This window comes from Brachyhypopomus gauderio, chromosome 13 (assembly GCF_052324685.1).
Source record: "Brachyhypopomus gauderio isolate BG-103 chromosome 13, BGAUD_0.2, whole genome shotgun sequence".
In the NCBI taxonomy this organism is placed as follows: Eukaryota; Metazoa; Chordata; class Actinopteri; order Gymnotiformes; family Hypopomidae; genus Brachyhypopomus; species Brachyhypopomus gauderio.
The window spans coordinates 10,063,638-10,086,616 of NC_135223.1; the positions used below are offsets into that span (position 1 = coordinate 10,063,638).

The 22,979-nt window shown below is 45.4% G+C and overlaps 2 protein-coding genes across 4 annotated transcripts in view; one reads left to right on the forward strand and one right to left on the reverse strand.

Moving 5' to 3' along the window:
* Positions 1-15,171, forward strand: part of LOC143473663 (dynein axonemal heavy chain 11) — a 109,716-nt gene extending 94,545 nt beyond the window's left edge. Inside the window, exons 75-82 of the mRNA XM_076970754.1 lie at positions 83-274; positions 1,985-2,104; positions 3,107-3,349; positions 4,811-4,993; positions 12,665-12,780; positions 12,935-13,047; positions 13,157-13,297; positions 13,516-15,171. Coding sequence (XP_076826869.1) covers positions 83-274; positions 1,985-2,104; positions 3,107-3,349; positions 4,811-4,993; positions 12,665-12,780; positions 12,935-13,047; positions 13,157-13,297; positions 13,516-13,763 — 1,356 coding nt within the window. The 3' untranslated portion in view covers positions 13,764-15,171. The remainder of the gene's footprint in view (positions 1-82; positions 275-1,984; positions 2,105-3,106; positions 3,350-4,810; positions 4,994-12,664; positions 12,781-12,934; positions 13,048-13,156; positions 13,298-13,515) is intronic.
* rapgef5b (Rap guanine nucleotide exchange factor (GEF) 5b) overlaps positions 14,958-22,979 on the reverse strand; it is a 31,745-nt gene continuing 23,723 nt past the window's right edge. For all 3 annotated transcript variants that reach the window (XM_076970756.1, XM_076970755.1, XM_076970757.1), the window contains 12 exons: positions 21,666-21,696; positions 20,922-21,000; positions 20,372-20,521; positions 20,159-20,256; positions 19,956-20,078; positions 18,073-18,251; positions 17,570-17,660; positions 17,326-17,376; positions 16,970-17,057; positions 16,746-16,810; positions 16,555-16,609; positions 14,958-16,227 (listed from right to left, as the gene is read on the reverse strand). In XM_076970756.1, coding sequence (XP_076826871.1) covers positions 16,109-16,227; positions 16,555-16,609; positions 16,746-16,810; positions 16,970-17,057; positions 17,326-17,376; positions 17,570-17,660; positions 18,073-18,251; positions 19,956-20,078; positions 20,159-20,256; positions 20,372-20,521; positions 20,922-21,000; positions 21,666-21,696 — 1,129 coding nt within the window. In that variant the 3' untranslated portion in view covers positions 14,958-16,108. The remainder of the gene's footprint in view (positions 16,228-16,554; positions 16,610-16,745; positions 16,811-16,969; positions 17,058-17,325; positions 17,377-17,569; positions 17,661-18,072; positions 18,252-19,955; positions 20,079-20,158; positions 20,257-20,371; positions 20,522-20,921; positions 21,001-21,665; positions 21,697-22,979) is intronic.

Here is a 22,979-nt window from a genome sequence, read left to right on the forward strand (position 1 = left end):
TACAGTAACCTGTAAAGCAGCTGTGGTCATAACAATGTGCAGTCTAGGTCACTGAAGGACATTGTTGTGGTGTGATTGGCAGGACACTCTGGAGATGAGCTCCCATGAGCAGGAGTTTAAAGGCCTCCTCTTCTCCCTGTGCTATTTCCACGCGGCTGTCAGTGAGAGGAGGAGGTTTGGGCCCCAGGGCTGGAACCGCTGCTACCCCTTCAACAGTAGTGACCTCACCATCTCTGTTAACGTGCTGTACAACTATCTTGAAGCTCAGTCCAAAGTAAGGCTTTACTCCTACTAAAAGAAAGATCTGTTCATTAAAAAGTAATCTTTTAGATTTATTTGATAAATTATTCAATTATGAATATAAAAAGTTGGGTTACATCTCAGTGCAGATCTTGAGTGAAAGCTGATTTGTTCCTAATGCATTCATCCATCCATCCATCCATCATCATCCGCTAATCCGGGTCCGGGTTGCGGGGGCAGTAACCTAAACAAAGAGGTCCAGGTTACCCTCTCCCCAGCCCCCTCTTCTAGCTCTTCTGAGGGTATACCGAGGCGTTGCCAGGACAGCCAAGATATATAATCTCTCCAGTGTGTCCTGGGTCTTCCCCAGGGTCTCCTCCCAGTTGGACATGCCTGGGGGCGTCCAGGTGGCATCCGGACGGTCATACCTGAACCACCTTAACTAGCTCCTCTCTACATGGAGGAGCAGTGACTCTACTTCGACCTTCTCCAGAATGACCGTACTCCGCACCTTATCTCTAAGGGAGAGCCCAGACACCCTGTGGAGAAAACTCATTTCAGCCGCTTGTATTTGTGTTCTCATTCTTTTGGTCACTACCCAGAGCTCATGACCAAGAACGTAGATTGACCAGTAAATTGAGAGTTTTGCCTTTTGGTTCAGCTTTCTCTTCACCACAATGGTCCGGTACAGTTATGAACAGAATCGGTGACAAAGGGCAGCCCTGGCGGAGTCTAACTCCCACTGGGAACCAGTCTGACTTACTGCCGGCCATGCGAACCAAGCTCCTGCTCCGTTAGTACAAGGACTGGATAGACCATAGCACTATAAAAACCTTTTCTTTTATGAGAGGAAACCATTAATTTGTGTTGGGTCACAGAAGGTCCTTCTCAAGGCAGTGGGATACTGCTACTCTTAATGCATAACTCCCAAATAACACATTTCATTTGCACGTAAGAAATGCGTCAGGTGATCGGTGTACTTCTTCACTTTAATCCTACGACATGCACTGATGCATCCACTGAATGACGAATCTGTGCCATGGGACTGTGTTCCTCACCCAGCACAGCTGTAATCAGCACACACCTGAGAGAGAGCGCAAAGCCAGTCTTGTCTCGCCTCATGCGCCAGAGCCGGTCACAACGCTCTCTTGCGTCCTCCACACCGCGCTGGTCACAACCAATTATGCTTCCAGTGCATCTCCCCCTCCCCTCCAAAAAACGAAAAAAGTAATGTCCTTCATTATGTTAACCAAACAGTAACCTGTATCTGCGTGGAGAACGGATTCATTAGGCGGCCAATTACATTAGGTGCTACATGTAATTACAGGCACGGAGCGTGACATATCGCGCTGCTCCGTAAGTGATCACTGCAATTAGAGCAGATGAAGGAAGCAATTTGCAGAACAATACAGGTACAAATGACTGTGAACTTGCAGCTTCTGTCATCTGCTGCGAAGTGCACCCTCGCGCGGTTCTCTCCCAAACGAGAGCGACCCTTCACCGCTCGCCACCGGTGTGTCCAACGAACCTAGCAGACCTTCCCTGAGAAGGGAAGTAGGTTATGGTTTTAGTAGTCAGAGATAGTAGTTGTACCATCAGATCTGTGTGGTGCGTTTGTGCTCAAGCTTTAGTTCTGGCCCGGAGCTGTTGACAGCAGAGGTGCTCAAAGAAAGTCACATGTGGCGGTAGTCATTTTAGATGCTGGAAAGCGTACAGTTCCTTATCTCCTTGTGCTGCCGTCGAGGTGCCGTGGGAAGACCTGTGTTATCTGGTTGGAGAGGTCATGTATGGAGGACACATCACAGATGACTGGGACAGGAGACTCTGCCGCACGTACCTACAGGAGCTGATCAATCCCAAGATGGTAAAGGAATTCACAACAAAACATGTTAACTCTACATTCGCTTACATCTGAGCAAAACTGATGTTTAAATCTTTAGTTGAAAAAATTACTGCGATACAAAACCATTATGAGAGATTTTCAAAAAACGGGTCCAAAAATGAAGGGTGTATGATTGGGTTCCTGGTGGCATCTAGTGGTGCATTCTTGTACTACATCAATTGAAATGAGGCAGTAATGAACATACATAACGCAGTTTTTTAACCTTTAAAAATATATAACACCTTCCATTTAAAATGTTTCAAGATGTTTCAAACTAAGTACACAAAACACCTCGAATCACATTTAGCACAATTGATACAATACGTGTGAAATACATTTCACCTTTAGGGTTTACTGTACTAAATCCTCCCTCACACCTGAGTGTCTCCCTGTATGTGGGTGTGTGTGCTGAGGTGTGTTACTGATCCTGCTCACAGTCAGGGCTTTTCCCTGGACCTTCCTGCGGCTCTCATTAGGTCGGAGGGGCGAGCAGCCATCAATCACCCGCGTTAGGCTCGCGCTCCTCCCGTAGCCCGCGCGCACCCAGCTATCGATCCCCGCACGCGCTCATTTGGCCGACGCGCGAGCTGTGAGATGCCCGGTCCTGCTGCTCCCAACGCCCAGATTAGAGATGTGCTGGGAATGGAGAATGAGTGTGAGACGCACAAAACCAGAAAGGCTGATCATGAGATCAATCACGAGATAAATCACGACAAAAAAGTCATTAAAGTGGAATTACGATTCATTTTGATGTACTTTGCATATTTATTTCCATGTTAAATTTACATTTATGGAATTTAGCAGACGCTCTTATCCAGAGCGACTTACAAAAGTGCTACGTAGTTGCTTGGAATCTCCAAGGTAGAATAGACAGTCCTGAACACAAGGTACTCTAAGCTGGAAAAATGTGTACCGTGCATTAATTGTGCCTTGTTATTAGCACCAACCCACAGGAATAACTGGATTTGTCTTTTCTACATTTAGTTTGAAGAAACACTGTTCCTGTGTCCCGGCTTCCCTGCTCCTCCTGACCTGGACTACGTCGGCTACCATAGCTACGTGGACGAGAGGCTGCCAGCAGAGAACCCCAGCCTCTATGGGCTGCACCTCAACGCGGGGATAGAATATATGACCGCCACGTCCGGCGCCCTCTTCAGGACGCTGCTGGAACTGCAGCCCCGTGACTGGGCAGTGGGAGTGGAGTCGGCCCAGAGCGTGGATGAGAAGGTCTGATGTCATGCTCTTTCATCTCTGGATCATGACCCAAATTGTTGTGAATGTGTTTTTTGTGATAGGTTGCCACATAAATTATGTCACATAATTGGGAAAATGATCTGATAGCCCAGTATAATTAACAGCCCAGTGTAACTGACAGCCCAGTATAAATCTGGTTCACCCAAGAGTGAATGATGAACGATCTCTTTTACACTACACTAGTGATGGTGACTGACCACAAAAAAATTGTTTTACTCAGTCTTCAATTTTGGTGTCAACCATAGCTTACAGAGGATTTTAACATAACTAGTGTTATAGTGGAGAAGTACAAATTGTTAAAGAAATAAGCTTAGAATGAGAAATGCACAGAGGGCTTAAAAGATTCATGCATGTGGACCCACTAACTCTGTGTTTGTAGCTGCTCTAAGGACCAGGGACACTGCAGCTGTGCTACAGTCGTTTTGGTCCCTATTCTGTCCCCATTTGTTGAGGACATTTCCTTCAACTGTTTGGGCTCAGTAATTATTACGTTTAAACTTCACGGGAGAGTTAATACGATTGTTTGCTGTTACCCTGATAACTGCATATGGTCACAGTAGCCATAGCGATGTAAATACATCCGTGAGCACATACCAGCATGTTCATTTGATTATACAGCAAGCTGTACAGTTTTGATTAACAACACTGACAGATAGTAATTAGCTGTGATGTAACTAGCTAGCAACATTAGCTAATGTCATTTGACTTGATATCAGGAGTCATAGTCACACATTTGTATTCTTACAGCTCCTGCCTTAACTGTATAAGTACTCTTGCTATGACTGATCACAGAACAATATCCTTTCAGCCTCAGCTGATAACTAACTTCACTTAGATAACTTATGATTCTACTACCACCCCATTATATTATCACCTTTAAACTGACCTCAGATCAGTATTCTTGCAGCCCTTTTCCCAGTCATAGCCACTGTATGATCACTCTCATTATGATTGACACTATTCTTACCAACTACCCTGTTCAATAATCACTGTGAAGAACCATGTTTAGTACTCATATAACAGTATGCAGCCATATAACACTCGCATATAACAGAACCCATAACAGTACTCATATGGGCATACATTAATCACTTTTTTATATTTCTGAACCTAGTGGAATGAACCCAATGTAGTGTTTAACCTAATCTAGTATTGGAATGATTATTGTTTTATTAACAATGTTTTTTAATCGACTTGTTTGTAATATGACTGTAGGGAAATTCTCCTACCATCTGTCACAGTTGGGTCCCTTAAATGAAGAGAAACACGTCAGGTTTAAAGCACTCCATTGATCCAGTCTTCAGTATTCAGCTAGACTGCAGTGGTTCGGTTCTGTTCTATTCAGGAAATGACACAATAACAGAGTCTGTGGACATTCGTTCAGTTGTTTCAGTTGTTCGGGTTTCTTCTCTTTCCGACCCGCTGTGGCATCAGGTGAAGGTGGTGCTGGACGACCTGCTGGAGAAGCTGCCCGAGGAGTACGACGTGGCCGCGCTTCTGGCCAAGACTGGCCAGCGCGGACCGCTGGTCCTGGTGTGTGTGCAGGAGTGTGAGCGCATGAACCTGCTGCTCACCCACATACACAGCTCTCTTAGGGAACTGGACCTCGTCCTGAAGGTACACGAAACCCAACCCCAACACGGCCATTCAGAATCCAGGGGCTTGTTATGTCGGCTTAACTGCCATTGGCAACCATCGTGTTTGTAGGTTAAAGTAAATCACTGAGAAACAGGATACTTACTGTGGAGGCTACCCTGTAAGCCTCGGCTTGGACTGAAGGTGTTCTCAAACTCAAAGCCATAAAAGAAAGGTGAAGTTCCAGCCAAAAGTATCCTTCGAGGTTGTTCCTTCTTTATTGCAACAAAAAATATGGTTAATACAAAAACTAGTTCACCTTAGTGCTGTTGAGTGCATTAAAAATGTGCTGTCTGGGCTGGTTCCCCACGGCTACGGTAAGAACCGTGTGTTCCCCAGTCCAAACCGTCCTAATTACTCATCACAGGCACCTGCCTTTATACCTGTGACCTAAAGTGCTCCCCCAAGTGAGTAAATCAAAAAATTACACTAAAAACCTACCTATACGTGCAGATAAGAAATGGCTCCTACACCCCGGCCCCTAATTGTGAGAGAATATCAAACCACAATTACCCATTTAACCTAAGGAGCCATTTGTGCAGAGCTAAACTAAATTAGTTCCTAAAACTAAGTATCTTCTCAAGCATCCAGGTCTACCCATCATCTCAACCATCTATATCATCATCTTGGGTCTTGGAACTTGGGACTTCGGCTTCCATCAAGAGGCATATCTTTGTAACTGGCCTTTCCAGTTGCCCCGTTTTTGTTCTCAACTGGACTGAACGCACATGGCCTCTCTTGTCTGGATACGTCTGTGTGACTCGTGCCATCTGCCAGGACCCTCTTGGAGCCAACGGCTCCATCACAACCACGATGTCGCCAACGGCAAAGCTTCTCCTTGGCCTCATCCACTTATGTCTCTCCTGGAGCAGCGGTAAGTACTCCCTCACCCAGCGTTTCCAGAAAAGGTCAGAGAGAAATTGCACCTGTCGCCATCTTCTCTTCAGATACAAGTCATCCCTTTGGAACAACCCCGGGGGTAGGAGTGGCTTTGTCTTCAGGAGGAGAAGGTGGTTAGGGGTGAGAGCTTCCAAGTCATTGACATCTTCTGAGGCCTTCGTGATTGGTCGACTATTCAAGATTGCTTCGATCTCACAAAGAACTGTGTGGAAGCCTTCATCGTCCAGGGTTTGAAGTCTGAGTGTGGAGGCCAGGACACGCTTCACAAGCCGGATCAAACGCTCCCAAACTCCGCCATGGTGAGCGCCTGCTGGAGGGTTAAAAGACCACGTTAGCCCATTTTGTAAAAGATCATGCTGGATCTTGCTGTGGTCCAACTTTGAAACGGCCTCCCTTAACTCCCGCTCAGCTCCAATAAAGTTTGTGCCATTATCAGAAATTAAATGAGATATTTGACCTCTTCGACACATGAACCGCCTAATGGCGTTGATACATGAATCAGTGTCAAGAGCATAGGCTACCTCAAGGTGGACTGCTCTACTTGCCAGACATGTAAACAAAACACCATAGCGCTTCACTCTTCCTCGGCCTTTCTTCACTTCCACTGGGCCGAAATAATCCACACCTACATTGGTAAAAGCGGGCAGGTCTGACACAACTCGTTCCTCTGGGAGGTCAGCCATCTTCTGCTGCCCCATGTTTCCCTGGATGCGCCGGCATTCTGTACATTCTAAAATGACCTTCCTGCAAGCAGAGTTTGCATGAGTTATCCAATATTTCTTTCTGAGAAAGGACAACATGTGATTACGACCTGCATGGCCAAGACATTGGTGTACATGTTTCAAGATGAGTTTAGATACATTTTGATCTTTAGCCAGAATAACAGGGTGCTTCTCCTCTTCGGGCATTGCCGCCCTACTGAGCCTACCTCCAACTCTCAGCATTCCATCTTGCAACCTTGGGTCGAGCTTATAGAGATCGCTGCTGCGTTTCACAGACCTTCCTTCTTGCAGTGCAGCAATTTCCTCTGGAAATTTCTCTTGCTGATAGAAGCGAATAATGGCTTCTTCTGCCCTCTGCAGATCGGCTGTTGTTAATGATTCGCCAGAGACCTTTATTCTTTCTTTCTGGAGCTCAGGTTTAAGGGACTTTCTCTTTTGTGACGATGTTAAAAGTATACCTCTGAATTTAAGAATCCAAGCAGCAGATCTCTTTAATCTTTTAAAATCAGAAAAGTAGTTTAAAAATATTTGTGTTGCATTCAGTGGTGCCTGTACTACGAGGGCACTCACCAGTGATTCCCTTTTCACTTCAGGGTCTTCCAAAAAGACCATAGGCTGATCTGAAATGGTAACCGGCCACTCCTCTTCCCCTTTTAAGAGAAATGGAGGTCCCTTCAGCCACCTCTCACAGGCCAGGAACTCTTCAGCACTCAGCCCTCTGGATGCCTCATCTGCCGGGTTCAACTTTGTGCCAACGTATCTCCACTGTGCAACACTAGTCAATTCTCTAATAACTGCCACCCTATTGGCTACAAATGTATGAAATCTTCTGGTCTCATTGGCAATATACTTTAAAACAGTGGTGCTATCTGTCCAGAACACTGATGGCTGCAAGTCAAGCTGAAATTCTCTTCTCAGCATCTTGTCGAGGCGGACAGCTAGGACAGCAGCAGTCAATTCAAGACGGGGAATGGTTGTTTGCTTTAAAGGGGCTACTCTGGCCTTTCCTAAGATGAAAGCAAGACTCACTTGGTTCTCCTTGTTCTCCATTCTGAGGTAAGTGACGGTCCCATAACCATACTCACTGGCGTCTGAGAAGTGGTGTAGCTGCATAAAGGTAGGTTCCCCAAAGTTGTTGGGCTTCATGCAGCGATTCACTTTGAACTCAGCCACATAATGCAGATTTTTAAGCCAGTTGGACCACTGCTTAGAGAAGACCTGGGGTATATGGACATCCCAGCCGATGTTCAACCTGCACATCTCCTGCAGCATTCTCTTCACTGGCAATGTGAGTGGCGCAAGAAACCCTAAGGGGTCAAACACAGAGGACACAACAGACAATATGCCACGTCGTGTGGGAGGGCGCTCTTCCAAGGCTAACCTGAAAGTCAGGACATCAGCATCAATACACCAATGCAGGCCAAGAGCAGTCTCAACAGCATTTGCCTTTTGATCTAGATCAAGTCCCCTAGTGGTCTTTGATCTCTGGGCATCTGGAATACTGGCTAAGACTTCACTGCTGTTGCTTGTCCACTTCGACAAGTGGAACCCCCCTTTAGCACATGCTGCGGTCAGCTCACTCACCATCTTCCTAGCCTTTGCCTCTGAAGACACGGAAGTCAAACAATCATCCATATAAAAGTTATGCAATATTGTATTTAGAATGCATGGTTCAAAGTGATCTTTGTAATCTTGTACAATTCTTCTCAATGCGTAATTTGCACAACTAGGTGAAGACACTGCTCCAAAAAGGTGCACCTTCATTCTGTACTGCATAGGCGCAAGTGTGAAGTCACCATCAGGAAACCACAAAAAACGTAAAAAATCTGTGTACTCTGGAGACACTCTCACCTGATGGAACATAGCTTGGACGTCTGCCATCATGGCTACACATTCCTTTCTGAATCTGGTGAGTACACCAAGCAAAGTACTGGTGAGCAAGGGACCTTGCAGGAGCTGGGAATTGAGTGAGATTCCTTGATAGACAGAGGCACAGTCAAAAACCACCCTAAGAGTTTTCTTCCTAGGATGGTATACCCCATGGTGGGGTAAAAACCAAAGCCTGCCATCAGACCTATTCAGCTGTTGACATGGCACAGGCTCAGCATAACCACTCGCAATGACTTCAGACATGAACTCAGTGTATTCTTGATGGAATTCTTTGTTCCTTTTGAACTTTCTTTGGAGACTAAAGAGACGCTGCTCTGCGACACAACGATTGTCTGGAAGTGTAACTTCGGCAACCTTGAAAGGCAAGTCAAAGCAGTAGTGACCCTCATCCTGATGGATGGATGACTCAACAATTTGCATAAACCTATGGTCTTCCCTGGACAAAGAGGAATCATCTGCTATAGCTTCATTGAAATCCTGATTGTATTGAGCAATCAACAAATCTTGTAGCTTGGTAACTGAGATCCTATTGACAGTGACAGCCGGACAATCATACCTGCCCTCATCTTCCCTGCCTCTCAATGGCCCACTCACGACCCACCCCAGTAGGGTCCTGATTGCATATGGCCCCTCCCCTTGGCTATTGATCACTTCCCAGGGTTCCATAAGCTTCTGTGCATTGGTACCTATAAGTAATTCGACATCTGCCTCCAAACTAGGAATATTAATGTACTTGAGATAAGCCCACTCTTCCAGATCTTCTTGACTAAGAATGTTTTTCCTGCTTACCGGCATGGCCTTTTGAGTAAACACTTCAGGCAAATCCAGAAATGTTTCTTCATTCAGGCCAGAAATCTGAAAGCCTTTAAGTGAATAGGTGCTAACTACTCTTTCTTGGCCTAGGGTGCGAAGCAGAATGTTAGTTTTAACACCGGAGAGATTCAGCTTCCTCATGAGTGTCTCAGTGCAGAAAGAGGCTGAGCTCCCAGGGTCAAGGAAGGCATAGGTGTTGATGATGTGACTGCCAGACTTTGCCTTCACCCGTACAGGCACAATGGAAAGGACACATTCATCATTCCCGGCCCCTGTATGGGCACATGTCTGCAATGACACAAGAGCATTACTAACTGAAACATGTGGCGTTTTAGAATCAACATGTAAAATAGTCGGATGGCTCTTTGCACACACAGCACAAGTTAGAGGCTTATCGCATGCCTTACTCATATGACCTGGCATGAGGCAGCGAAAGCAGAGTCGATTTTCTTTTACAGCATCAAGTTTTTCTCTATGTGTCATTTGCTCAAGAGCAGAACATTTAAGCACTGAATGTTGGCCTTTACACACAAAGCATGCTCCATGGTCATACTTCTGTACAGGTGGACCCTTACGCTGATGTCGGGGTGCAAAGGAATTTGATGGTCGGGCAGCATCGACAGCAGCAACGGTAACATGCCCTCTTCCAGAAGGCCTGGCCTTGAACTTAAGGGAGGTGTGGTATGATGGTGTGCCCTGCAAATCTCCAAAGAGAGGGTCAGACATAATTTTCACCTGACGTTCAATAAAAGTCACAAAATCAGCAAACATGGCCCTTGTGCCACGCCTCTCCTGAAGGTCACATGCAACCGCCCTCCATCTCTCCCTCATCTTGTACGGCAACTTCATCATCATCAAGCGCAGGTTGGATGGCACGTTCATCTCCTCCAGATACTGCAGATCTTCCATTACATTACAGCAATCTCTTAGGAAGACAGACAAAGACTGCAAGGCGTTAACATCATCAGGTTTCACCGTAGGCCATTGCACAGCCCTGTCAATATAAGCTGCCGCAATCTTCATTTCATTACCAAAGTACTCCTTTAATAAATGTTTCGCTCTGGTGTAGCCTTGACCAGGTGCCATGTTAAAGCAGCTCCTAACGAGCTCTCTTGGCTGCCCTCTTGTGTACTGATCAAGGTAGTACAGACACTCTTCTTTGTCAGAAGTTTTCCTTTCAATTGCCTGTTCAAAAGCTCTGATAAAGGCGGCATACTTCAATGGGTGTCCATCAAACTCCGTAATAACTCTAGGTGGAAGAGAGGCTAGAGCTTGATTATGAACCAGCTGAGCCGTGATGTTATTCTGACGCTGCATGAGATCATACACTGTGGGTAGATGGTTATGAGGGAGCTGGTGGTTACCAAAAGACGCGGCATGGCTTGCCTGTGTCCGAGTAGATGGATTCATACGTGCAGATGGCGGTAGCTGATGCTGCACTGGGACTGGATTGTGGCTCCTGGGTCCACAGTTATCACTCAATACGGCCGGTCTACGTGATGGTATCTGCACTGTGGGTAAAGGGTTATTAAGCCCATATGAAATGCATTTCTCTTTAGGCCTCACCACCAGTGAAGCTACATTATCCTGGTGGAACACCTCAGGCTTAGGGTGCCAAACAGGAACATTAGATGACTGTAACTGTGCATGAAGATAGGCGTTCATAGCATTGGCTCCCTCCCCCTCATCATCATCATCATCACCACCACCATTTTCTAAGACATACAACTTGGCTGTATTAGCTTCCAACTTTGCCTCCATTTCCAACCGTTCCTTTTTTCTCCTCAGTCTTGCCCTCTCAATTTGCAGAACTTCTTCCTCAGCATCCAAATCATGCATCCTTTTTAAGACAGCAGCAGATTTTAACAGAGCAGCCCTTTCAGCCTTTGTTTTTATATGCACTGAAGAGACGCGGGAGGATTTGGAACATGCAGACAGCTGGCTTTTGTGTCTGGAACCTTTACTTGAAACGTTCGAAACGCTGTCCTCTGGCCTTACCTCTGGTGCTACGTTTTCACATTCCAATTCAGTCATAGGAACTGCATCCGCCAACCATCGACACACATCGTTTTCGAATTTTTCAATTTCCTTAGTTTTTTCTATTAACCAGCTTCGTTGTGTTTCGTATTCAGAGTCAGGCATTGGCATTTCTAACAGAGTATTCTGGATCTCTATAGCTTCCTTGCACAGAGCGGTAAATTCGCTCAAATTCCTCTTGACTTGGCTGATCGTGCGAGAAGTAACCTTTACCGAAAGCAGCTCATTTATCTTTGCTTTTATTTTGCCTGCTTGCTTAAGCTTTGATTTCCGATTCTTCTGTAGGTTCTCGCATGCCATTAAAAAACCCTTTGTAGTTAACATTCTCACACGTTTTTCTAATTCTTCAACTGGACTTTTTGGTGTGTCGGCGCGCTCCGATGTGGGAGCGGCGGCCGTAGCCTTGTCAGACTTATCTGTCATGTTGCGCAAAGCACACACCAAGCGCAAACCCACTAGGTAAGCCTTTAAAATTAATTGTTTGAAGGTGACGCTGACAACAGTTGAGATCTCTACAGCACAGCACTTTTACGCAACAGCACGGTGAATAAAAATAAAATTGGGCAATGCCACTACGCCTTTTATCTTTGCAAAGTCCACATCGAACAGTCTCAAAAAGATAGTGTCACCCACCAGTTTATGGGAAGCAGCTTCATCTTTCATAGACATAAGTTTACTCACTCGCAGCAGATCATCAACACCAGTAGGCACCGCAACAAGCAAGTAATCCAATTTCCTATGACGGTTACAAACTTCCAATTCATGCGGGCGTAGTTCTTAGCAGATCCTCAACCTTTGATGTACGTCCATTTAATGAGCCACGCAGGTTCTTACGATGTGGAGGCTACCCTGTAAGCCTCGGCTTGGACTGAAGGTGTTCTCAAACTCAAAGCCATAAAAGAAAGGTGAAGTTCCAGCCAAAAGTATCCTTCGAGGTTGTTCCTTCTTTATTGCAACAAAAAATATGGTTAATACAAAAACTAGTTCACCTTAGTGCTGTTGAGTGCATTAAAAATGTGCTGTCTTGGCTGGTTCCCCACGGCTACGGTAAGAACCGTGTGTTCCCCAGTCCAAACCGTCCTAATTACTCATCACAGGCACCTGCCTTTATACCTGTGACCTAAAGTGCTCCCCCAAGTGAGTAAATCAAAAAATTACACTAAAAACCTACCTATACGTGCAGATAAGAAATGGCTCCTACACTTACTAAAACAGTACTTTCAAGTGTCTTACTTGGATATAGTCATGAATGATTTGTGTTTTGTATTTGGTATTATTTTGTCTCCTATAGGGGGAGCTGAGCATCTCTGCAGACATGGAGACACTGCAGACAGCTCTGTTCTATGACCAAGTCCCCGAGACCTGGAGCAAACTGACCTACCCTTCCACCAAAGCTCTGGCCCAATGGTACACACATTCTGCCATCATTCTGTTAGATGAATAATTAAACAGGCAGAAGGAGAGTGTGCCAATAGGCGGGTGACACCGGGCCTTGGTCAGCTCACGCGTGTCACGATGTGACCCGCTGGAGTGGAGTTGACTGCAGTCTGTGTACTACCAGGTTCACCGATGTCCTCTCTCAGTGTCGGGAGCTGGACGCTTGGACTCAAGACTTTGTGCCTCCTGCCGTGGTGTGGCTGTCAGGGTTGTTCAATCCACAGTCCTTCCTCACTGGTGAGCAATTCTCTCTCTCTCTTTCACACACACACACACACACACACACACACACACACACACACACACACACACACACACACACCTGAGATGTCCTTCTGTTTTCCAGCAATCATGCAGAGTATTGCTCGAAAGAATAAGTGGCCATTGGACAAGATGACCCTGTCTGTGGATGTGACAAAGAAGACAAAGGATGATTATGGCCACGCCCCTCGAGAGGGGGCTTACATCCATGGACTCTTTATAGAAGGTAAGAGAGAAGGCATCTTCACCTGAGTCATCTATACCAATTTAGACACCAATAGTTAGTCTTTTTTTTTTTTTTTTACCATATTTTACACAAAGTAGTATATTAATAGTCATGCATGGTAATAGCAGTTTAATAATTCTAAATGCATCAAGAGTATTGAATTGTGAAAGTGTGTGTGTGTGTGTGTGTGTGTGTGTGTGTGTGTGTGTGTGGAGCAGGAGCTCGCTGGGACGCTGCAGCAGGCGTGTTGTCGGAGGCCGTATTAAAGGAGCCGGCTCCAGCCATGCCGGTGCTGTACGTGCGGGCCGTGCCGGCGGACCAGCAGGAGCTGAGGGGCACGTACGAGTGCCCCGTGTACCGCACCAAGTTCCGTGGGCCCGGCTTCGTCTGGAGCTTCCATCTCCGGACCCGCCACCCTCCGGCCAAGTGGGTGCTGGCGGGGACGGCCCTGCTGCTGTCTGCGTGAAGAGACGTGGACACGGACCCCACCACACGCGTGTGACGTTTAACCTGACGCATTACGCTCGACGCATCCTTGAGCGAACGTATTAACCCCTTGTGTCTAGGTACTGGCTTTATATGGTGAAGCTGGTTGAACAGCAGGGAAAATGTCTCACATTCATGCATTCCACATTGAGAAAAGTGTGATGCAGTGAGCATTTCATCTTTACACTGAAGACTGTAATGTGGAGTAGATTGACTCTAGAGAAGAATTTACTGATTACTTTCATGCCATTTAATTATAGTAACCAATATTTGGATTCTAAAGATTTAAATCTGTAAAGGAGAGTATTATGAAATTACACTCGTCACTAAAGGTATTACGACCTTACTGGCCAAGTGATCAGTCACGATCTAATGCTGAACATCTTCAAACACAGACATTACCACAGTCCTAATTGGAAACCTAAGAGATACGGTGGGCTTTCCCCAGAGTACGTACTGGCCGTTTGACCTGCTGTGCCGTGTACATACTAATGGCCTGATGTGGTTCATTTCTGGGGGACTCCTAATGTCAGGCCAGACGATGTTTCTCATTTTCAGCTCACACACTCGAGACATGTACGCATCTTCAGAGACATCGTCCATACAGCAGGACAGAAAGGATATCGTGAGCAACACAGGAGCTAAGTTACAAAGGCATTCAATCCTACAGCTGGCCCACCTACCCACCACCTTTAAGTATAGCATGTTCATTATCCTGCGTCTGGGTTTGCTTGTGCACCTCCTCACAGTAGCCCAGTGTGACTACGCAGTCGGAAGGACACGGAAATGATAGATCGGCAGAGAGGGGAGGAAATGATAGGTTAGCACGGACCTCCCGGCCCCGCCTCCTCTCCCCAGGAGCCACACCCCTCCGCCCTCCCCCAGCCCACAGGCAGGCTGTTACGCTACTGTTAAAATCAGCTCTATTTTTGTTGTTTGAAATAAATGTGGCCATCTATACACCCCAGTGTGTCATTCACAGGGCAGGCAGGGGTTATACGTGTATTTAGTCCAACGCTCAACAGCCTAGGAAGCATGAAGGTGAGAAGACGTCACACCAGTAGAACCTCACCAGCTTGTTCTGTGACCATTGTAACAAGCGTTTGATTATAGTGGAATTATGAAGCCTTGTTTGACCACCAAGATGGGGGAAAAGACAAATGTCTCTAAGCAGTCAGGTTTCAGTACTGGTTTTAATCAGACTTTCAGAAGAAACCAAGTTAAGAAAGCAACACTAATAAACAGTCATCACCAGCAAATGTTGCTTTGTGCATGTGAGAACATATTGCTTTGCTGCCTACTGTTTAAAAAAAAAAAAAAAAGACCATAAAATTAATTTAGGCTATTTACAGTGTTTACATGTTTATCCAACATGCACACTCTCTGGTCAGTCAGTGGCACTGCCCAGTCATACAGACCAGAGGTGTGAATCAGAAAAGCAGCAGTCTCCAGCTCTCTGGTTTGCTCATCATTCTACCATCAAGACTGGCCTGTTGTTCCTCCTTGTTGTACAACAAATAAATGCACATTTCATCTCTCTAGAACTCTAGAAGGTTTCCACTAAACCAGAAGTCTACAGCTGACATTTCTTTTCTTTAAAAGCATCTGGTGTCGAGTCCTATCCCGTCATACCACCCTATGTAGATGAGTGACACTCAGGACATGATCAATGTCTCTTAGGTCAAGTGAACCAAAATCTTTCACTGTATGACTTTTGTATCCTTTGCTTCAGCGTTGAACATCACAGCCAGGCACTTCAGCTGGAGTTACGCCGTTACCGGGCACTTCTCTTGCACTGCTACTATTAAAGCTACTCTAGTTACAGTACAGTGACTTATTGATTATTTATTTTAACTGATTGTCTAGGGCTGGAAACATTTGCCTATGACCACTGCAAAGCATTGCACATTTTGTGCATGTGACTTAATAATGGCACCAACAGGACTGAATTAGACCGATTCCCTAAACATCCACTGATTATGGCTATTGTGTTGGTACAGATCTTTTTTAAACATTTGTGCCTATTAACTGGCTGCAGAGACCAGGGCTCTGCAGAACACTGATATATTTCTACTGAACATATCATTTCCCATGTTATACCATCTCAGTGCAGCTCGTGTGCTAAAGATCAGTCTGTCTATTGAAAATCATTGCAGGTTCTTCAGTCGTTTCACATTTATAGATTGCAGGGAGATAAATGTCCTGGGCTATGCGTCTTTCTCTCTCCCTCTCATCTGTGTAGTCTGTGGCTCGGTTTCGCCCCCTTGTGGCCGCCCACCGGTCGACGCCATAGCTCTGGCAGCACGACCGTAGCTGCTGTGTCTCCTACACCTTTGGCTCCAGTCTGTGGGAAAGCTCAAACAGTGTCTGCTGATTGTCAATGATGAGGAGATAGTTGATGTAGGCTCGGACCTCAGCACTCTCCTTCTGAGTCAACATGTTTCCTTTGGGATGACAAAAAAGGCCACATTGTGAAAGCTTCAACAGTTATAGTATTCACATGGAGAGTGCCATGTTAACTCTCCAAATTAACTTAATCTCATTAATATTATGCTCCCAATAGAACTGAACTGGGCCCTAATCAATATTTTCAAGTATATAGAGAGAAACCTTCACACATTCATTACATAAATTCCTATATAAATAATTTTTTCATTACTCAGTATAAATCTAAGCAGAAAAACGTGCTCAGTGTCCAAGTCCTGTTACAGTAATCAGTCCTGTTAAAGCAATCAGTGTCCGTAACTGGAGCTGCTGCAGTGGGAACTTACCCATGTGGTCCGTCTGACACTGTCTGACGATTCGCACTGCGTCTGCTATCATGTGCTGCAACATGCAGTTTATGTTAGTTTAGATTTGCACAAGAGTATCACCTACATTCTGCTGGGGCCTGTTTGAAGATGCGATTAAAAGCCTGGGTTTAGAATATAAAAGATCACGGTTTTCACACCTCTCAACTTACCATTTTCTCAAAATTGACCAGGTTATCAAGAAACGTTTTGTTGCCCTCATGGATGAACGTGATATCTAGAAGGGAAGAGATGCTGTGTTTAGTGCTTAGAAATTAGAATTTTACAGCAATCGTAGCACATTTATTAAGTGCTGTTTGTTACAGTTTTATATGAGCAGCACATATATATAAAAGGTATAGCGGATGCAGGATGAATTAAATCGTCTTAGAAGCACCTTTTAGTAGCAGAGGCAAGAAAGGGATCTTGGGAGATTTCATCTTCTTGAAGGCATCTCTGTAGGCTTTGTGGTTGAAGGATGGATCCTGGTAATAAAAGAAGTTTGCCTGTCTGTATGTCTCTACATGCATTTTGGGTTCTCATCTAATGAGATCTGGTTCGTATTAGCACATTTACATAGTAGTAGCATCTGGCTTAAATTAAGACCATCTGTGTCATTCTTCTGGGAGAGAGGAGGGGCGGATATAATTATAGATTCTAGTGACATACACGTACAAATGAACTCACAACTCAGTCTGGATCAACAACATTTAGAGCCACTTAACACCTTTCAGGAAAAACACACATACTTACTGTCAAGCTTTCAAGCTCAGAGAACAACTTTTTGAACTTCCCAGGAACTTTCTAAAAAGAGAACAAGAGGATTCTAAAATCTAAAATCCTGTGTTAAAAGAAAGAAACAGGATGTAAAATGCTAGAATGCCAGCACACACACCAAGCTGCAGTAGCACGCGTGTGTGTGTGCAGAAGCATGTGTGTGTGTGTGCAGAAGCACGCGTGTGTGTGTGTGCAGATGTTTGTAGGGGGACAGCTGTACCTCCCATGTCTGACTCAGCCGGCTGACGGCTGCAGTGTTCAAACCCATTATGATGGCAAAGAAGGAGTTCAGGTTCCTCTGTGCTTTACAGCTAACGGTGGGTAAGAGAGAGATGAGTATATTCAACAAATGTACATTTTTGAATAATCTTAATTGTGATGAAATATTTGAATATCAGCACAGCTTATTGATGAAGGACCTCTGAGACGGTGTTTCTCTACAAACTACCGCACTTCTATTGTGAGTATCTACATCTCCACACTGCAGTTGCTCTAATTGTATTTTCTACTATTTTTGTAGAATTTGCACGTTGAACTGGATAAAGGATTGCTTTTTTTGCCTCAGAAACCAAAGTTCCCAATTTGGCTTCAACACACTTGATAATCACATCTATTAAAAATAATACCATAAGGGAAAAAAAGGATCCGATTGCAAAGAGAAACTTGTGTTCATGTGTACGCGAGTCTGGGTGCGGAGCCGTCTGGGACGCAGGGCTCACTCACTGGGCTGCAATCTTGATGAACTTCTTGAAGAGCTGCACCCGTTTGCAGAGCACAGGACACAGCAGCACCTCCGTCATCACCCACTGCTGCACCTCATTGCAGCGCTGCAACAGCAACTCCAGCGCCACCGTGTGGCCAGCACACGAATCGCGACTCAGCGTGAAATAAACCAGTTCTTGCTGTAGAGATGAGAGAAGAAAAAGCTTATGCGTATTATTGTTATGCGTATTATTATTTTTATAATAGAGGAATTAGAGATCAGTGAATAAATTAGTTATAAATAAAAAGATCAATTCAGCGATCTGGTGATGTTCCCTTTAATCAGGCCCGTTGACAGTCTTGCTGGGGCCCGGGACAAGAAAGATTCATGTACCCCCCCCCCCCCCCCCCCCCCAGCGCGAGGGTTTGCGCGAAAATGACGTAATCGTAGTGGCTCCGCCCGTGCGCGAGGGCCTCGCGCGCTGTCGGTTCGCGAGGTCGTGCACCTCTCGAATTTTGTAACTTCGCGCGCGCCGCGCTTCAGCGCAATGAACAGTCATGTTTGTAGGGTTCATAAACCTTTATAAGGTGGATTTAAAGCACGTGTACATCACTTTAAAGGTCCATTTCAATATTTTCCAGCACGTTAAACTTAATTAAGTTAAATATTTATACATATACTCGAAATGATTCGAAATAATTAGCTTTTTATCACATTATTTAATGGTTGTTTATTTTCAAAACGCCCAAACTTAATGTCTTCACGAGAACTGTTCAGTCAGACAGCTATTTGTTGTTTCAAACCTGGAACACAATGCAACTTTAAAATTCGTCAGGTAAATGTTTTTCCTTTCTTTTCTGCGCTCCAGATTTCTGTATTTACTTTAACTATCCACCACTGTATTTCCCGCTGTTGGGCGGATACCGGCCGGCTACAGTCGGTGCTGGATCAAACCATTTTCCAGTGGGAGGCGGGGGTGTATGCACTTAATGGAAAATATGCAGATAGGTAAAAAACATATATATTTGAGCCATTGAGCTTATTATGAGCTTATTATATTAATGAAAGATTTCAAGATTATTTAAAAATTATAGACTTTAAATAAAAAATAAATTGCTGGGCTCTTTGATGGGCCCCCCTGGCCCTAGGGCCCGGGACAACAGACCCGGTTGTCCCCCCCTGTCGACGGGGCTGCCTTTAATAGTAATTACTACAAAACTGATTGCACTTATAAATGAGAGGTCTTAATAAACAATCCCACAGAGCTCATGGCAGAAAACATGACAGCTGTGAGTACAGAAAGAAAATCTTAGCTTTTTATTGGATTATTTTTTTCCATTGGATTTATTCTCCAAAATTAGTGTGGGCAAATCGAGCAGCTCTCAGAGGCTCATACGCTTGGTGCTCTGTCAACAATCCAACATGGTGGACCGTCCTTCAGCACATACCCCACACAGCCCATCTGTACTGTCCAGGGGAAGGAAATGCCCTCAAGGCACTCGAAGCTCAGAGCTTGGTTTAATATGTTTGGCCCAGGACACAAGCCTTACAAGACATGTTTTAACATCAAAAACCCACCATAGAGGATTTATTTTTATTAATCAATAAATCACTCCCTAAAGTACATGTTACATTTTGAATAAAAAATACAGTGAATTCTCTCATTTCTGGTGATGCTACATTTACGTTAACTGTCTTTTTGCAATCAGTTTATTGTGTGCGTGACAGACCAATAAGGGGCCTATAAACGTAAACTGAAAACGGCAGTACCTCAAGATAAACTTTACCGTTTCCATCAAAGCAGTATTATCTTCAACTTTATCTTGAGGACATTTTCCAACATAAATATCCAACACGGACACACCCTGGGCGCTCGTGCTGTGTGCCCACAGGGCCACCGTACCTCCTGCAGGTTGCTGAAGAGACTCCAGTCACAGTTCGTTAGCGCTACAGCGACGTCCCAGGTGTTCATGGTCAGCATTCGTGTGTCCTGCTGCCGCAGCTGCGAGTTATCCACGACGGGGCTCTGTGGGAGGGGTCACACGGTTACAGCGGGGTAACTGCTTGCTTCCGGAAGGTTCTTCACAGCATCACACAGACTCTCACCATGAGGTCGGCCGTGTCCCTCCTGCACACATACAGTCTGCCTGCAGCGCTGAGGGAGTTCAAGTTCACACACTGCTGTGGCTGGAGCAGCACCTTGTCTGGACAGCAGAGGGCAGTAAAGTCAAATATCTCACAGCTCTACAGGAGCCTGAGGGGTAAACACTGGAATAGATTAAGTGATATTCAGCTCGACGTGGAGCTGTAGCCTCCAACCTCTGGAGTAGGAGACCTCCACCAGCACCATGTCGTCGTCTGCGGAGTCCAAACGGTCGGCCACCGCGCACAGCAGCTCCTGCGCCGTCACGGCGCTGTGTGTCCTCACGCTCACGTACGAGTCCGTCGTCACATACACCCGGCACAGCGCTGAGAGGGACACACCCGTCACACACACACACACACACACACACACACACACACACACACACCCGTCACACACACACACACACACACGCACTCACGTGACAGAACGGAGCGGCACGGATGGCGGTTCACAGGGGTCGTCACAGATGTTACTAGCGTGTGTGTGTATGGATTAGGACAGAGAAGGCCTAGACCTTCAACACTTCACCTTCAGCTACAATATTGAGTGAGAAGAATAATAAATAATAGAACAGAATAAATCCCAAAGCCCTGGAGTCTGCCCAGAGCCCTCGGCCTTGCCTGATGCCCCCGTTGTTAGCACCCTGCGCTAGCAGGCCGTAGCACAGGCCCGGGGGAAAGAGTGCAGAACAGGCGAACGAGGGGGAATATTTGATGAGCCTACCTTCCTTAGCCTCCGCCTGGGGGGATCTCATGGGTTGCCAGTTCTCCTTCAGACTCAGCTGGTGGAAGAGCGCTTTATTCTGACAGAGGGGGAACAGTGTGGAGAGTGCTCAGTGTGGAAGAAGAAAAATGAAAAGAAAACACAGAAAGCTTGCGGTGCAGCTTGGTCAGGGAGCTGTAGAGACCTGCTTCATGGCCTTTATGTACAAAGTAACTTGACATTATAAAGGGTAAAGATGTACGTCTGGGACAATTCACAGTGCACAAAAGACCCGCTAATGCAAAGCTAAATGCAAGTCTCATTTTTGGCTTTAAGAATGGTTAGTCATTAAGATGAGTCATTATGGACATTGACAATCGTAAACCTTGTTAAAGAATTGCAGCATTCAAAATTTCCCATTCAGACCATCATTTGGTTAAGAGCTATGCTTAACCTGTCTGTGTAAACCACCGCCTGCTTTTGAGTCTAAAACTATTACTGGTTTGAGAAACAGTAATGCAGTGGGAAAATGGGGGTGTGTGATGGTGTAATGATCCGTTTTGATCCATAATGTGACTCGGAGGATAAACATTGTAGATTCAATGCGGATATCGACCTCAGGCCCACTAGACCCGGTTTAAGCAGTGAGAATATTCGGAGGTGGCTTAGCAGTACTTTTGTGAGGGTAACCTAAAGCGTGGTTGTGCCAGTTACATCCTCCACCTTCATCAGTGTCAGAGAGAACTAGATGGTATTAACTCTTACCTTCCTCTGTGGAGAATACTCATCCACCGTGCTGCAACAGAGGGAGGTGTGGGGAGGGGAAGACACAGTTAAGATTCTCACACTTGGACTTAAGACAGAAGAGCAAGTCCGAGTAGTACCGATTGAATCTGAAGCATAACAGTCCATTTGACAGTAGTCCGTTAAGGAAGCCCTAGTTTCAGTAGTCCATTAGTGGGGGCCCTAGTTTCAGTAGTCCATTAGTGGGGGCCCTAGTTTCAGTAGCCCATTAGTGGGGGCCCTAGTTTCAGTAGTCCATTAGTGGGGGCCCTAGTTTCAGTAGTCCATTAGTGGGGGCCCTAGTTTCAGTAGTCCATTAGGAGGGCCCTAGTTTCAGTAGTCCATTAGGAGGGCCCTAGTTTCAGTAGTCCATTAGGAGGGCCCTAGTTTCAGTAGTCCATTAGGAGGGCCCTACTTTCAGGCAGTAACACAGGCCTTCAGCATTGTAATTGTTAGCATTGCAGTCACGTGCAGGGATAAAATAGTTTACACAACACAAATTCAAATCCTTTTGCTAAACAACATCCCCAAACTGTTTGAAGATGCCATGTTTGCTCAGATAGCTTATATTAGCCTGTACTGACGCACAGAGACACACACACACTAATGAAATGCCTAGATTTGCCTGACTTTCTAAGTAAATGTTATTGTTATGTACTGTTACACATAAATCTAGAACAGCTTTTTTAAATGTTTGCATTTATATTGCAAAGACTCCCTTAAGAAAATGTTGTAAATGAGCAGAGCTGCAGTCTGTATCTCATATTAGCAGCTTCTGCAGGCTCCACCGTCACGCCCTGGTTGGGTAGAGGGGTGTGGCAAGACCAATACCCATAAACCAACTGGAGCTGGGAGGGGCTGTCGTGATCCTATTGGGCAGGACCAGCTGACAGGACAGTATGTTTATCGGTATGGGGGTAGAAGGCACATGGGAGAGAATGGTGGAGTGGTGATGGGTGGTGGAAGTTAATCCAGCAGTCAGTAAAAGGCTATATACTGTCTCAGGGCAAAGGGAACAGAGTTGCTTAGCAATTTCTGATGAGGTCAGAGATGGCTTCTTCAGTACATAGACAAAATAAAGACAGTGAATTCTCTCGGCTATTCCCTTGTGGTCCTTTAGCCACTTTCTGATCTTCGTGTTTTTCAGTTTTTTTTTTTTTTTCCGGTATGCTGCTCTGCATTCTGCTTGTCAGTTTGGATTAGGGGAAAACATATCACCATCTCAGATTCTCAGGCATTTAAAGGCTATGATCCTCTCAAGTCAACTATATTTTATGAAGCCCTATTCAGACTGCA